Genomic DNA, 15546 nt, shown 5'->3' with positions numbered 1-15546 from the left:
GCATAGGAATTGAGAGGCTGCCTTCATCATCTCTATGCACGGAATTTGAGACTGGGAGGAAACACAAAGAAAAGCAAATACACGCACAGAAAAATTCGTATACGGTTGGAGCAAAATTGAAAAATTATTCACGTTTCGTCAATTAATCGGGTGATGAATTTCTTGATAATATCTTATTTTTCCTCCATTAATATGCGTATCTAAATTTAATTTTAGGGCAACCAATGTAATCTATTTGGGACATTTATTTCTTTTATTTGAGATGCTTGTTTTTTTATATTTTATATATGAATTTTAATTATGTTTTTAATGCTTTGAATTTTCTGGCCAATTATTCAATGATTTCGTGGACAATAATTACGTAGAGATGCGAATTCTTGCTTAAACCATATATTAAAATTTAGTAAATTAATATAATATGTAGAAATACCTATATTAATTGCTGCGGTCCTATAGAAATTCTTAGAACTGTTATTTCGTTTAATTAAATTTAATTTGTATAGAGATATGAAATTGAACTAATTAAATAGGCTCAATGAGAACTCGAGAGGGGTAAGTTGAATACAATAGAAGAATTCGATCGAACGCTACTTTAATTTTATGAATCTCGATATTAGAAGTAAAGGTAACCAATAGGTGAATTTTTTTCGCCCTCATCTCCATTTATTATTTGAATTCTCACTAATTTTCTGTTGTATTCACAAAATTTTTAGTAGTTAGATTTAAAAATCACATTCAATTATTTTTTTATTTTCATCAAATAGAAGTTAGGAATAATAAATTGAGTACTAAAATATAGTACTCGTGAGAACGATAATTCGGATTCAAAAGGTTCACTTTACTACTTGTTACGATCGGTCCACTTGCAGGATAAGATCGACTACAAGTTTTTGGCGCCGTTGCCGAAGACTATTACTTTTAGTCTTAATTAATTAATTTATTTTTTAATTGTTATTTGATTTGCTTATTTTCTTTTATTTACAGAAAACTATGTTTGTTGTATGCTCCGTGTCCAAGGCGACGATCTTAAACCGTTTGATTCGAAAAAAGAACGTACCTTCAGACGAAGACGCAGGGAACAAAAACAAAAACAACAATATCAAATGGCTGACAATCTAAACAATCATATTCTTATACAGTCAATTGGACAAATGGCTGCAAGAGATCAACAACAAGAGCAAAGGGAAGTAAATGAAGGAGATCTGTCAGTTTCTATGTTTTTGACGCCTATAGCAACACTCGCGCTGTCTAGCATAGTATATCCAAATTTTGGGGTAAACAACTTTCAGATGCGGGCTGATTGGATTAATTTGATGAGTAACACTCTGCAATTCTACGGATTACCTCATGAGAATCCAAACAACATATCTCGAGGTTTCTCAGAAATTGCCAGAATTGTCATGCTCCTAGGGTTAATGAGAACGCCATCAAGCTGCGATTATTCCCATATACACTGAGAGATGTAGCATTGGAATGGCTGGATGCCGAACCTGATGGAAGTATTACCACATGGGAGGAACTGACTATAAAATTCTACAACAAGTTCTTCCCACCAGCTAAAGTAGCAAAAATCAGACTGAAAATTCAAAATTTTCAACAGAAAGATTGGAAGAGCTATCATGAGGCATGAAACAGATTTAAGGAGTTGATGAAGAAGTGTCCAAATCATGGGATCACTATTGAAAATCAAGTGCAGTATTTCTACATTGGACTTTTACCACTGTCCAAATCTCAAGTAGATTCCTCTGCAGGCGGATTAATCATAGAGAAATCAATGCAACAATGTATGGACCTGTATGAGTTGATTGCTACTACTCATTCTATATTTTCATCAGAATGAGTGGTGCCTCCAAAAGCAGTGGGAATATATGAGTTAGACAGCACAACATCTACCAACACCCAGATAGCAGCTTTAACAAAATAGGTAGAGTTACTTGTAAAATTGCAAACACATGGAGCAAATGTAATGATGGTCAGTTCAGCATGTGAAAATTGTGGGAGAAACCACACTACAGAGAGCTGCATGATGCTTACTTCTTCAGATGAATAAGTAAACTTTATTCAAAATGGCTCCTGTAATTTCAACTCATATGGAAATAACTTTCAGCAAGAGAGAAGACCAAATTTGGGGGAGATGTTTCAACAATATGTGCAGAAGACGGACAAAGTGTTCCAGCAAATTGACACAAACTTTCAAAATCAGCAAGCTTCCATCAAGAAGTTGGAGACACAAATTGGTCAGACAGCGCAACAACTTGCAGAACGCCCACAAGAGACATTGCCAGGCAATACAATAATAAATCTTAAAGAATAGGTTATGACAATTAGAGTAGTGGATGACGATCCACCCAGGGCCCCCGTGAAAGTTAAAGCATATGTATCCCCACTTTCCTTTTCCCAAAGATTTCGAAAGAAATCGATGGAGCAAAATATTCATTTCACAAAGAGTGAGATATAATCGCCAGATATTACTTCAAGGAGACGAAACAGGAAAGATGACCAAGAAGTGATTGATAAAGTTGTAATGGTGGACAAATCTGCACCAACCTCCACTAAAAATGAAGAAAGAGCAGAAGCATCTACCACCAAAGTACCAAGTCCAATCAAAGCTTACATGCCTCCTATTTCCTTTCCACTAGGGCTTAAGAAGAACAAACAAGACTCAAATTATGAAAAATTCCTTGATGTTCTCAAGAAACTCCAGATCAATGTTTCGTTCATTGATGCGATACTACAAATTTCAAGCTACACGAATTTTTTGAAAGAGATGTTGACAAAGAAAAGAAAGCTTCCGAAATTTGAAACTGTGGCATTAATTGCGAAAAGTAGTGCAAGAATCCAGAGCAAATTGCCTCCTAAATTGAAGGATCCAGGGAGTTTTACTTTACCAATTTCAATTGGAAATTCCTGTTCAATTAATGCATTGTATGACATTGGTGCTAGTATCAATCTAATGTCGTATTCTGTTTACAGAAAATTGGGACTAGGTGAAGTCAACTTAACATCAATAACGCTACAACTAGCCGATAGAACAATCGCAAGGTCACGTGGCAAACTTGAAGATGTACTCGTAAAAGTAGAAAATTTCATATTTCCTGTGGATTTCATTGCTTTGGACATACCAGATGATCGAGACATTCCAATTATATTGGGTCGGCCATTCTTAGCCATGGGACGAACCCTTATTGACATGGAGAAAGGAAAACTAATCTTACGAGTGGAGGACAAGTATGAAATATTCAATATTTACACCCAATATGAGAAACCTCATAATAAAAATGATTGTTGTAGAATTGATGAAGAAGAACTACCTGATCAACAAAGCTGTCGGAATAGAAAATCAAATTTTGGGAAAGTTCTTCATAGAGATGAGAATAGAAAAATCAAAATCTGAAAAGCAAAAAGGGCTGCATAAACGGAAATGGGACAAAGTGCAATGATGGAATAACTTAGTTCGAGCCACCATAATAAATTAGCTGCACAAGTCAAGCTAATGACTTAAAAGAAGCGCTTCCTGAGAGGCAACCCAAGCTTACTTTCCTTTATTTATTTTGTTTTCAAGTTATAGGATAGTTTAGTTTATTTATTAGTTTATTTAGGAGTCATCACCCATATCCATTCTGCCCGTAAGCCTTTGAATTTTTGTTGATTGTTTTGATTGTTTGAGCTAAATAATACTTGTTCCATTTATTTAATTTGTGAAATTTGATTTTTCAGGAACATGACGTCATGAAACACTCAAATCAACATAGATCCCAATGAAAGCACGATGAAGAAGATTATTCAGCCGTCACAATAGAGCCTCACATATTCAGCAGAACAAAATTGGGGAGTACCGTCTTCCTTTTCTTCTCTACCCCTTTTTGTGCTTATTTATACTTTATGACATTGAGGACAATGTCAATTTTAAGTTTGGAAGTGAAAAAAACTTTTAATTTTTGTTTTTCATGTGTTTATATATTTTTGTGTGTTCGTTTTGTGTGTTTGTTAAAAAAAAAAAAAAGAAAAAAATTGAAAAATTTTAAAAAAAAAACTATAAAAAAATAAAAATTATATATATATATATATATATATATATATCTTTTATTCAACTGTGTGTTTGTGTGGGTAAATAGTCTGGCAGACAATGTTGACTTAATTTGAGATTTGGTGTTGATTTATAAATTGTGGATATGATGCATGTTAGATAAATTGAAACTTAACCCTGCAAAATTGGATATTAAAAGCGTACTAGAATTAAGTTTGACATTGTGATTACATGAGTTGTTTCTTGATTTTAATAGATTGATCTAGTTTGACATAGATGCTTTACCTAAATCATATTAAATTATATATCCTTAGATCAAATTTAGCACAGTTTGGGGTAATTTTACAGTTGTAAGAAGATTCGGATGTGCATGTGAATTCCATGTGTGAAAATTTATGTGTGGATTGTCTTAGACTAACATGATAAAACTCCAGGAAAGTCTTAAGTTTGAGGTCGATTTGTTTGAATAAGTGTGTGATAAGGGGCATTGTACTAATCAAGTCATATACATTTGAAAATTTTAAACTTCTCTCTGAAATCTTTATGACTCGAGTGATTAAGTCTGAAAGATATCTTAAAACTTGGTGTCCTAAAATAGTCTGTTTTGGGAGTTATCGGCCTAAAATCCGTTACAATGGTCATTTAGAAAGTTTAATAGAGATGAAGTTTCATTTAAAAAAAATTATTCTCTTCGAAACCTTTTTGACTCGGGTTAGTAAGCTTATAAGGGTGTTTCAAACCCGGTGCCTTAAAATCATCTGATTTGGGAGTCATCAGCTTAAAGCCTGCTACATGGGTTATCTAGAAAGCTTAATGGAGAGAATACCAAAAAAAAAAAAAAACTAGTGAAAAACTTGAAAAAAAGCAAGTGCATGAAAAGAGAGAAAGCACTAAATACCTTAGTTAAGCCCTAACACTTATTTGAGAAAATTTGACTTTTGATGCAAGATAATTAGCTAGTTGAGTCTTGGAGGTCGAAATAATCAAATAATTGGAGAATCCCTGTTCACTGAAGTGTTGACTTGCAACTAGTAACGTCCACCTAAACTCGAGAGGGTAAGGATAGTAATGAAATATTCAACCTTAGATTACATACTGGGAAAGAGTAAAAAAGAATAAGTTTGGGGGTGTGTGAATCTTACGAGTGATGAAAGGATATATATGACCATTAAGGGTTGGGAATTGGAATAACTTGTGTGATTAATGTCTACTTAATTCTTTACATACACACGTCGATTTTGCATTGGAAGAGTGAATATTAGTTTGGTGTCGTAACTTTGAATCATGTTTGTGAAATTAACACTTAAATATTGAATCTTGAGGTGAGAAGTTAGATTGTCCAACCAAATATTTTTGCCCGCGTGTGTGTTAATTATAATTTATGTTATAATTTTGTTTGAGGATAAACAAATATTTAAATTTGGGAGTATTTGATAAGTGTATTTTATACATTTATTCGAGGCCTTAAACAATAATATTTAGCGTTTCTCTGATAAATTATGGTCTAAATTATTGCAATTAGTGTTGAATAGGCAGAAGTCAATATTGGTACAAGAAAGTGAAAGAAACGAGAGGAAAACCTGGAAAAAGAGCGAAATGCAAAAGTTTGGGACCAAATTGTAACAATTCAATAGTTGATCTGTACCATGAATCGAAAATTGAAATGTTTGGAGGTCAAATTAAATATTTTGGAATGTAAAGGACTTGAATTGAATTAAAGAATATGTAAGTTGCGAGAATGAAAGGACTCAAGCACTGATTTTCATTATCTTAAAAAAACCAAAGACTTCAAGTGTAATATATGATTAGAGACCTTTTTTAGTCAATTATGGCGGTTGGGAATGTGATAGATACGTAGGAGCTGAGGGAATTTAGGGTAGAATTTAATATATTTTCCACACAATTGAATTGGGGGCCAATATCATATATCTCTACGCACGAAAATTGAGAGCCTGCCTTCATCATCTCTACGCACGAAATTTGAGACTGGGAGGGTACACAAAGAAAAGCAAAATACACGCACAGAAAAAATTGCAGAAAATTGGAGCAAAATTGAAAAATTATTCACATTTCGTCAATTAATCGGGTGATGAATTTCTTAATAATATCTTATTTTTCCTCCATTAATATGCGTAGTTAAATTTAATTTTAGGACGAATAATGTAATCTATTTGGGACTTTTATTTCTTTTATTTAAGATGCTTGTTCTTTTATATTTTATGTGTGAATTTTAATTATGTTTTTAATGCTTTGAATTTTTTAGCCAATTATTCAATAATTTTGTGGACAATAATTACGTAGAGATGCGAATTTTTGTTTAGACCATATATTAAAATTCGATAAATTAATAAAACGTGTAAAGATACCTATATTAATTGTTGCGGTCCTATAGAAATTTTTAGAACTGTTATTTCGTTTAATTAAATTTAATTTGTATAGAGATATGAAATTGAACTAATTAAACAGGCTCAATGAGAATTCGAGAAGGGTAAGTTGAATACAATAGAAGAATTCGACCGAACACTACTTTAATTTTATGAATCTCGATATTAGAAGTAAAGGTAACCAATAGATAAATTTGTTCCGCCCTAATATCCATTTATTATTTGAATTCTCACTAATTTGCTGTTGCATTCACAAAATTTTTAGTAGGTAGATTTAAAAATCACATTCAATCATTTTATTTATTTATTTTCATCAAATAGAAGTTAGGAATAATAAATTGAGTACTAAAATATAGTCCTTGTGGGAACGATAATCAGATTCAAAATGTCCACTTTACTACTTGTTACTATCTGTCCACTTGCGGTTTAAAATCGAAAACAATTGCCATCATCTACATGCATTCATAATGAAGATTGTTTCCTTTATTTTGCATTTCACAATGAACTTTATCGTCTTCCACTTCATAAAATGAATCATTATCTTTTTCTTATGGATGCTCAAATGGATATTTGCTCAAAAGGGTTACACAAATTGGACAATGGGAATTTCTTTTTATTGAAAGATAGCAACCACTGCACTTGCTTGTTAGAAGTAATTTTAATTAGAACTTAAAATTGTCCATTTCCAGGGAAAAGAAATCTAATCTCAATTTTATTCGAAGATGAATCAACTTTGCAAAAATTTAACACTTCACAATATAGATCATGATATGAAGTACCTGATGATATTGAAACTCCTTCTATCATTTCATTACTCCCGCTTCGTTTCCATATTCATTTTCCGTCATCATCATTAATAAAATTACCAAAAAATAATATGGCAGCAATCTATGTTGTTGAGTCCATATCTATAATTAAAATAATAAGATTTTAGAAAGTAAAGCAAATAATCAATTATAGTAATCTAAAGTGAATGCAATCGTTTCTATGATCATTTTAAATGACTAAACGACTACGCCTTTATACTTCGATTAAAACTAGATAAAAAAAAATGAAAGAAAGAAGAAAAAAGAAGTAGAAGATTATAGATAAATTAAATAAGAAGAAAAGAAGAAGAAAGCTGGAATTTCAAAGAAGAGCAAAATAGTGAAATTAACTGCTATAATTTGAAAAATGTGTATTATAGTCATTATATACTAAGGGTATTTCGGATATTTCAACAATATGTAGAAGAATAATTTGGACATTTTATTAATTTTAAAAAAATGCCTTAAAACTTATTTATAGTAAATTAGTCCTAAAAATGTCTTAAATCTCGAGACTCTGCCTTTTATAAAAATAACCTGGTGTTTGTTGATGGTCTATTGCTCTTCTTATAAATATAAACAGTGAAAAAGAGCAGGTATCTTCAATCAATCTTTGAGTCCACATCGAGTTAAGGTGCACAGTACTTGAATCTCAAAAGTTGAAAGAGCAGTTTTGGTGTTCGATTTATTGAGCAATCAAATTTCTGCGGCCAAAGTGTTCGACGTTAGGTTAACAAGGGTTTTGCTTAGTTCCTTTCCATTCCCCTTTTTTGGCGGTGAAAAATTGTAATCTTGGGCTAATTTTTTTTATTGCTTTTGCTTTCTGGGCTTTGCCATTTCAAATATTGTCAGCTGAAAAAGCAATGGCGGAGAACCCAGCAATGAAGAAGGGAACTGTGACGCCAATATCATCCTTGTTCCCAGCAGAGGAAGCCCATAAAGCATCTAAGCGCGTGCAGGACACTATAGCAGAGCACCAAGAGCAACTTGATCAACTTAAGGGCTTCATGAATGAGAACACCAACCTCATAAACCTTGTACAGAAGCTTCCCGATGAACTCCACCATAACATCATGGTAAAATTCTAAACTTTAGAACCACCAGAGGAAAAAATAAATAAATTTGTAATTGTATATGTATTCACTGATTGTACATTTTTTGTCGGTGAATAGGTTCCGTTTGGCAAGGCGGCATTTTTCCCGGGTCGTTTGATTCACACCAATGAGTTTATGGTAATGCCTGTAACTATAGTAGCTAAATTGTCTATTTGGGTTTATTAGCTTTTATTTTTTTATACATGTTTTTCCTTTGTTTAAATTCCTGTAATAATGTTTTAAATGCTTCATAAGTTCTGTTTATGAAAAAGTCACAGACAAATAGTATAAATTATAAAATTACACCATCATTAGGCATTACTGTACATTATCTTGATTGAATGGGCTATTTGGGGAATGGTAAAGATAAAATTCTGGTTCATTTTCACAATATGACGTTTGACTCTTTGGCATTCGAGAAAGAACAGTTCTGTTGGAATATGTTTGTCGTCTGCAACTGCAATACTTTTGGGTGCTTTAACCTGATTAATTTTTCTTGAGTGAATTTTCTATAGTTTTGAAATATAGCAAGCTTGATTTTGGATTGGAATTTAATTTTGAAAATTGGATGTAATTTATGAAATGGATATATATATATATATTCTTGAAATAATCAAGCTAGTACCTATTGTGGATAATCTTAACCATGTAGCCTGGCACACTAGATTGGGAAATTAAATTTTAAATAGACTGATAGAAATTTATCACAATCAAAGCAAACAGGAGTAGATTTCAATTTCTTTTTCATATGCTCTGATGACTTATTGTATTCCAGATTTGGGATTATTTGATATTGCTATGTTTAATTTTACATGTTTCCAACTTGGGTTCAGGTCCTTTTAGGAGTAGACCACTACGTTGAAAGAACATCCAAGCAAACAATTGATATCTTGAAAAGAAGAGGTAAAGGTCTGGAGAACCAACTTGAATCTCTAAAGGCTGTGATGCAGGATTTAAAGGCTGAGGCTTCATTTTTTGAGGCTACGGCTTCAGACGCAGTGGTAAGCTTCTTGATTTTTTTGAGAAGTTATTGATCTTTTTCCTTTAATAAATAGATTGTGGAGCTTGCTCTCCACCAGTCGAGTTCATTTAATTCAAGTTATCCATATATAATCATATCAAGGTAGCCCCTTTTCTGCTTTAAAAGTGACTACTTGCAAATACTAACCATTTTTCAGAACATCCAGGTTTCCATTAGTGTTGTAATGAGCTATAAGCATTAGTTATTCAAATAAATTAAATAACAGAAAGTTAAATTTTAATGGACTTCTTGTAACATTATTTTCTTAACTAGACCATCAATTTGATGTTAAATAATATTTCCCAAACCATGTCCAAAATATTTTTCTCCAAGTAGGGTTATGAGATCCCCACTCTCACACTTGCCATCTTATTAGGAAAAGGCTTTTTTTTTTTTTTACTTCCCCATTCCATCTTGGTGCACGAAAGATATCTACATCTGTATCTATGTCCACAATTCATCTGACACTATGTAAGAACTTGCCTACATGATTGTATTATGTTTACAAACTTGGCTCTATGATCTAGGTATGGTTTTTATGGAAAATGGGAATGACCAAAAACTGCCTAGGTGAATATTAAATCTGAGATGTGATGAAACATTGTCATGGGTTCTTAATCCACATTTATTAGATTTCCATTTTACAGTTATACTTTTGGCCCTGTAAACAAGTTACATGCACAAGCTTCGGTCGGTTAATGCCTGTCGCTCTGTAAACAGTTGAAAATTGAACTGAATTGTGAATGGACCACAAAGATGAGGCTTGACGCGTTACATGCAGCTGAAGTTTATTTTCGTTTTGATGTTGAACCATGGGGAAAATTATATAGTAGGGTTTTGTGGACTTCTACCCTGACTTAAATGAATCAGAATGTGCTCTGGTTTTGCAGTATTAAGAAATTTCATGGCAATGTAATTTGACCATGTCAAAATTGTGGGGAATTGGATTTCTTTTGGAAGCCTGCCCGATTTAGGTAATGTTAGCACACGGGGAATTCTATTGCTAGAATTTTGTTTAGAAGCCTGCCCACCTTGAACTGGTTGGGCTTTGTATGATCTAAGAAAAAGTAATACAAGGAAATATTTCAGTCCTGTTCGGTTGGTTGTCTTCCTATTTTCCATAATTTTTGCTTTTTGTTTCATTTTAGTTATTTGATTTTTATATTTCCATGTAATGCTTGACAGGATGGTCTTGTAGAGATAAGGGAAGATTATGCTGAGGAAAGTCCTTCAGAAGTGGTGCCTTTGGCAAGTAGGATTCCATGTTTTTTCTGGGCAATGAATTATTAAGATTTGTGAATCTAATAATTCTTTGGTTTCTTTCTTCTATATGTTGATATATATGATGGATGCTGTTATTTGTATATCTTATTAGAAATGAAAGTTGTATTTTATTTGTATATTTTTGAAGGGAAACAAAATAAGAAAAGAAACAGTCATCTATCTGCGCAAGAATTGATTCTAGTTATTGATTTGATAGAATTTATATGATATAAAGTTTTCTTAGTGGCAATTTAGCATGTCCGTTGCAGAAGGAAAAAATGATATGCTTATGGTCTACAAGTTTTTTGTTATTTTAGTTTGACGATTTTTCAGGCCAGCCTTTTATTAGCCTGAATACAGATATTGTATTCCTGAGAGTTGGAGGAACCGCATACCTCTCTCTCATGATAAACGAGGAACATTAAATTAAAAAAACTAAATTTCTCCCATGGTATTCAAAACTATTGAAGGCCATTTCTCCCTAATTCGACATTTTTGTATTTTTGACGTGGAAATGTATAACGAAGCTGGAAAACATGCGGTACACATCCTTTTCGAAACATGATACTTGGTTTTCTGACTTGGGATTTGTTCTGCTTACATAGAAATTGGTACTGGTGCTTATATGTGGCATTAAAGAGGACTCAATTTAGGAGAGGACATTTTTATTGGGATCTCCCCATGATCAATTGGAGATATCAATAGGGAAAGAAGACATATCGTAACATAAACAAGATAGGATGGAACATCCAATGGCATATTTATTTTAGAGAGAAGAAAGAAATGGAATGTTTAGTATGATATTGTCTTGCAATATATAATGTTTGCCAATTAAAGATATGAAAGATTTTCTCCTCTCTTTGCTTTAGGCTTGTGATGATGTGTCAGATATTGCCAAGTTGCAATTTTTTGTTAGATTCAGCACTGACAATGTCTGAAATTTCAGAGAATCCAAAATCTGATTCCCTTAATTTTCTTGAGGCAGACAACACAAAAGCTGCAATTGAAGATGATGAATATGCACGCATCTTGTCACGGATTGCGGAACTTGAACAGGAAGAAGAAGCTGAAAAGGCCAATGAATTTAACAGAGACAATCAGATAGAAAATGATTTGGCTTGCAATACTATTCAAAGTTTTACTGACCAGGAAGTCAGAAGTTCAAAGGTATAGGGTTTCACTTAGAAAATGACTGCGCCTATAGTTGGGAACTTATATTTGTACGAACTTTTGCAGATCATACAGGGTTTCACTTAGAATCATTCTATATGCTTCTGTTTTATTCTTTGCCACCCTGTAAACTCTCTATAAACTGTCTTGCCTTGCAGTGCACGACCATTTAATTTTACCTAATTGGCTTTTTACTGAATTGCATGATGCAGGTTGAGGATGCAATCTTGCAATCACCATCTAAAGGTAGACGGCATTCAATCATTATTTGTAAACAATATGCAATTTATGTATTACTGTATGTTGTTATTGAGATGAAGGTAAGTGATCTTATTGCATAATAATTTCACTTGCATATGCACCATGTAACTCTTAGATATGTTGAGATGAAGGAAAGTAACTGCACATATAGCTCTAGTTTCTCATTGAACATAATGCGCTGTACTTCTACCTCATATGGCTTCCAGTGAAAACCTTGAAAGTCACCATGTTTTTGGATGGACCTATTTGAACATTATAAAGAGGTATATTGATTTATTAAAATCTCACTGTAACATGGTTGGACTTACAGGAAAAATAATATAATATGAAAGTGAACTATAAAATTAAGGGTTCACAGTTCTTGTAAATTCTGTAATTAAGTGATTATTGTGAAATTCAAATATTATTTACTTAATCATGATACCTGCACAATGCGCATTGTATTGCTATCATGTAGCAATGCACATTCGTTTGCGTGAGGTTTCTGTTGTATTTGTGTTTTGAGCTTGCTATTGCTTCGTAGATCTTATCATGCTTGGTGTTATCTACTAACTCTTGTATTTCCTGGAGTGATGAGCTCAGTTCCTTAAAGTTTTTTTTTTTTTTTTTTTGGCAGAAAAGGACAAAATATCTTGGCCATAACATGTTTAGGAAAAATAAATATTTGTGAGCACGAAGAGCTCCTTGATCCATGTGAATTTAATAAAGATGTGAGCTATATATGAAATTTAATTGTGTCTGAGGCTCATCGTAGTTGATAGTTGACTTCCTTGTATGCTATCTGGTATGCTGGAATAATTTGGTGCAAATTGTTGTCTGAAATTTATCATGTTATGTTGTTTGTACTTAATAGCAGGTGCCTACGATATTTCTACATGCACGTGTATGTCTTCTATTATGGTTTGCTTAATTGGAGCTGGTTGGTAAGCAAAATTTTCGAATGAAGTTTGTGTTAAAGATTGACCGTTAATGCCCATCTACCTCAGACCTTTTGAACTCATTTGCAGCTATGGGGCATCTGAAAGGAATGTGGGGTCTACTAATGGGTCTTCACATGTAGATGTAACCATGTGTTACATGTGTTTGAATGACTGTGGTGATTTATAACCACCTTTCTTAAATTAGCATCATGACAGATGACAGTTAGTTTCTCGTGTTGATTATAAATATGAATGGAAACATCAGTTCATAAAGAGAGCTCAGAATAGGACTTGGTATTTGATCTTTTACCACAGTATATGGAAGACTTTTTTTTCAGATCCTCAACCGAATGGAAATCAGTTGTATTTGTAAATGTGTGTTTTGTTGGGCATATTAGTTACTGTACTGGTAACATGTATTTTTTAAAAAATATGTGGTCTGATTCCTCCTTGATTAAACTGATTCAGATGGATCTTCACATGGCAAAGGTCCAGCACTCGATGACTACAGTATGAAAAAAAAGGTTTTGGAGCTTCCCGAGGTAAAGGAGAAAGTTCAGGCTCCAGTTACGGCTGATAATAAAGTATGCTTCATCTCTTGTAGTCACTGTAATCCTTCTATTTATTGAATTATGGGCATATTTCATCTTTGATCCAAGTTTTCACTCCAAAAATATGATAAATAGTGGCAGGCAATGATTGCCCAATGCATTGAGGTTTAGAAGTGATTCCAATAGCTATAGGAGATGTGTCAAGAGTTGGCACATTACTTTCAGATCCTCTGATTAATTATATGATGCCAGATTAGCTCAAACTAAACTTCATTTTTAATAAATTTGAGGTCTGCCACATGAATCTTTTTCCGCCACTCCGCCCAGTTCATTGTTGTAGCAATAGATCTAAAGAAATTATGATCCTCTCGTTCTCCTCCTATCTCCAAAGTGCTTCTCAAATCAAGGAGTTAATGCTTAGCTAGTACAGTTCCTCTCTCCGGTGGATGGGTGGATAATAGCAGTGGTTAGTCAGTTGCTCCTGCTGCTTTTAGGCCTTATCCTTGGTGGGTAATTCAATCTTGTGAACAAATCGAGACCGCATTTGGAAACAAGATACGAGCGGAGGGTTATAACTAATTGATTAAAGAACATGAAACTATTCTGTTTCAATAGAGGTACGGGAAAGGGTGAGGCGAATAGAGCAGGTGAAGTGGTTGAATTTTGTGATTTGTCCCAACCACTGCTCGATGTGTTTACATTATCCCCCCAAAAATTGTACGTGTAGGTCATGCCATTCGATGTCGCCCATCCTAGCACTCATTCGTAATCCTCATCGTTTATCATAGAACATGTGAGTTTGGTTGTACCATTCCCTCTTATGACATGTATCCAATTTAAGTGATTATTTTCTGTTGCAGGTTTCTCATCCCTCGTCCATACCAGGCAGCGATAGTAGCAATGTATGTTTCAGATGTGTTCACAATTTTTCTAGTATATTCAGTATATATATTACTGAGTTAATTCAAACTTGTGTTATCGTACAGGCTTTTACGGGTTCTATTGTAGAACATGCTCCTGACATTGGGAAAAACTCAAGGGAACAGCAGACTGGTGCTCGTAGCTCGAAACCTGTTTCGAGGTTTAAGATGCAGAGAAAGTAGGTATATGGTTTGCTTATCTAACTATGTAAAACTTTGGCACTGAATAAACTTGTTGATACCCAACTTAAACCCCAATTATCTCTCTCACCCTCTCTTTGTCCTCTTGCCGACGAGTGCAAGCTTTGCAAGCAAGCGCGACAACTGGTTGCTTTGTGACGACACTTGGTTGTTGTGAAATCGCAATAACCAGTTTTCTAGTTTTTGATTTGATTCCTTAGATCTGCTTCGGTGTATTGGATTTGATATGATCCTGACCGTACACAACCAATGGCTTTCTGGTGTGATGATGGCATTTGTAGATCTGATTTGTTGATTTTTTGAGCGACGGTGGCAATGATTGTGATTTTGAAGTTGGATGGTAGTTGTTGGGAGTGAGGGCAGCAGTGGTGGCATTAGCTGTGATGGTGAGGAGGAGCTATTTTGGGTCGGTGTCATGGTCGATTGGAGTTAGGTGGCGTAGGTGGTGGGATAAGAATGTTTATGATTAATTATTTGAGATTGTGACCAATAAATTCGATATTTTGTGACTAAAAAATAACATGTGACCAATAAATTTTATGTGCCCTAAAAATTTGAGTTGTGATTTATAAAATTTGTGATTTGTAATCAATAAATAAGTTGTGACCTATAAAAATTTTTATTTGTAATCAAAAAATAATTTGTAATCAATTAATTCTATAATTTGTGATCAAGTTATATAAAATTGTAACTGTAATATATTTAATTAATAAAATATATTTTTAATTCATCGTTTTATAAAATAATAACATTGTTTCTTAGTTTTGAAATTTGTCATAATTAATCACTTAAATATGAAAATTTCCCCCTTTTTTTTCCCTTCCATTTTTTAATACCAGCTAAAATATAGTGGAAATTACACTAGACTAAATAACATTGTTTCTTAGTTTTGAAATTTGTCATAATTATTCACTTAAATATGAAAATT

General features: G+C 33.4%; 1 protein-coding gene across 3 annotated transcripts; it reads left to right on the top strand.

Moving 5' to 3' along the window:
• Positions 1 to 7719: 7719 nt before the first annotated feature.
• LOC111384858 (RNA polymerase II subunit 5-mediating protein homolog) lies at positions 7720 to 14900 on the top strand. 3 transcript variants are annotated; one of them, XM_023009194.1, is made up of 10 exons: positions 7720 to 7946; positions 8070 to 8293; positions 8390 to 8449; positions 9145 to 9312; positions 10518 to 10584; positions 11581 to 11762; positions 11978 to 12011; positions 13415 to 13530; positions 14358 to 14399; positions 14484 to 14900. In XM_023009194.1, exons 2-10 carry the CDS (start codon positions 8081 to 8083, stop codon positions 14598 to 14600), a joined length of 999 nt encoding a protein of 332 aa, XP_022864962.1. In that variant the 5' UTR covers positions 7720 to 7946; positions 8070 to 8080; the 3' UTR covers positions 14601 to 14900. The 3 variants fall into 3 exon arrangements, with proteins under 3 accessions (XP_022864962.1, XP_022864963.1, XP_022864964.1); XM_023009195.1 differs by having other exon boundaries at positions 7720 to 7956; XM_023009196.1 differs by lacking the exon at positions 14358 to 14399.
• The last annotated feature ends 646 nt before the right edge of the window (positions 14901 to 15546 follow it).

The sequence above is a fragment of the Olea europaea genome, unplaced genomic scaffold (assembly GCF_002742605.1).
Source record: "Olea europaea var. sylvestris unplaced genomic scaffold, O_europaea_v1 scaffold3028, whole genome shotgun sequence".
In the NCBI taxonomy this organism is placed as follows: Eukaryota; Viridiplantae; Streptophyta; class Magnoliopsida; order Lamiales; family Oleaceae; genus Olea; species Olea europaea.
The sequence above is the reverse complement of the archived record's forward strand: the minus strand, read 5'-3'. Positions and strand labels throughout refer to the sequence as shown.

What these genes read in the sequence shown, in the direction of transcription:
- LOC111384858 (XM_023009194.1), top strand. Translation starts at nt 8,081, where the DNA reads ATGGCGGAGAACCCAGCAATGAAGAAGGGAACTGTGACGCCAATATCA. An exon ending in CTACGGCTTCAGACGCAGTG is followed by an intron (nt 9,313 to 10,517) that starts GTAAGCTTCTTG and finishes AATGCTTGACAG; the next exon opens with GATGGTCTTGTAGAGATAAG. An exon ending in CTTGCAATCACCATCTAAAG is followed by an intron (nt 12,012 to 13,414) that starts GTAGACGGCATT and finishes AAACTGATTCAG; the next exon opens with ATGGATCTTCACATGGCAAA.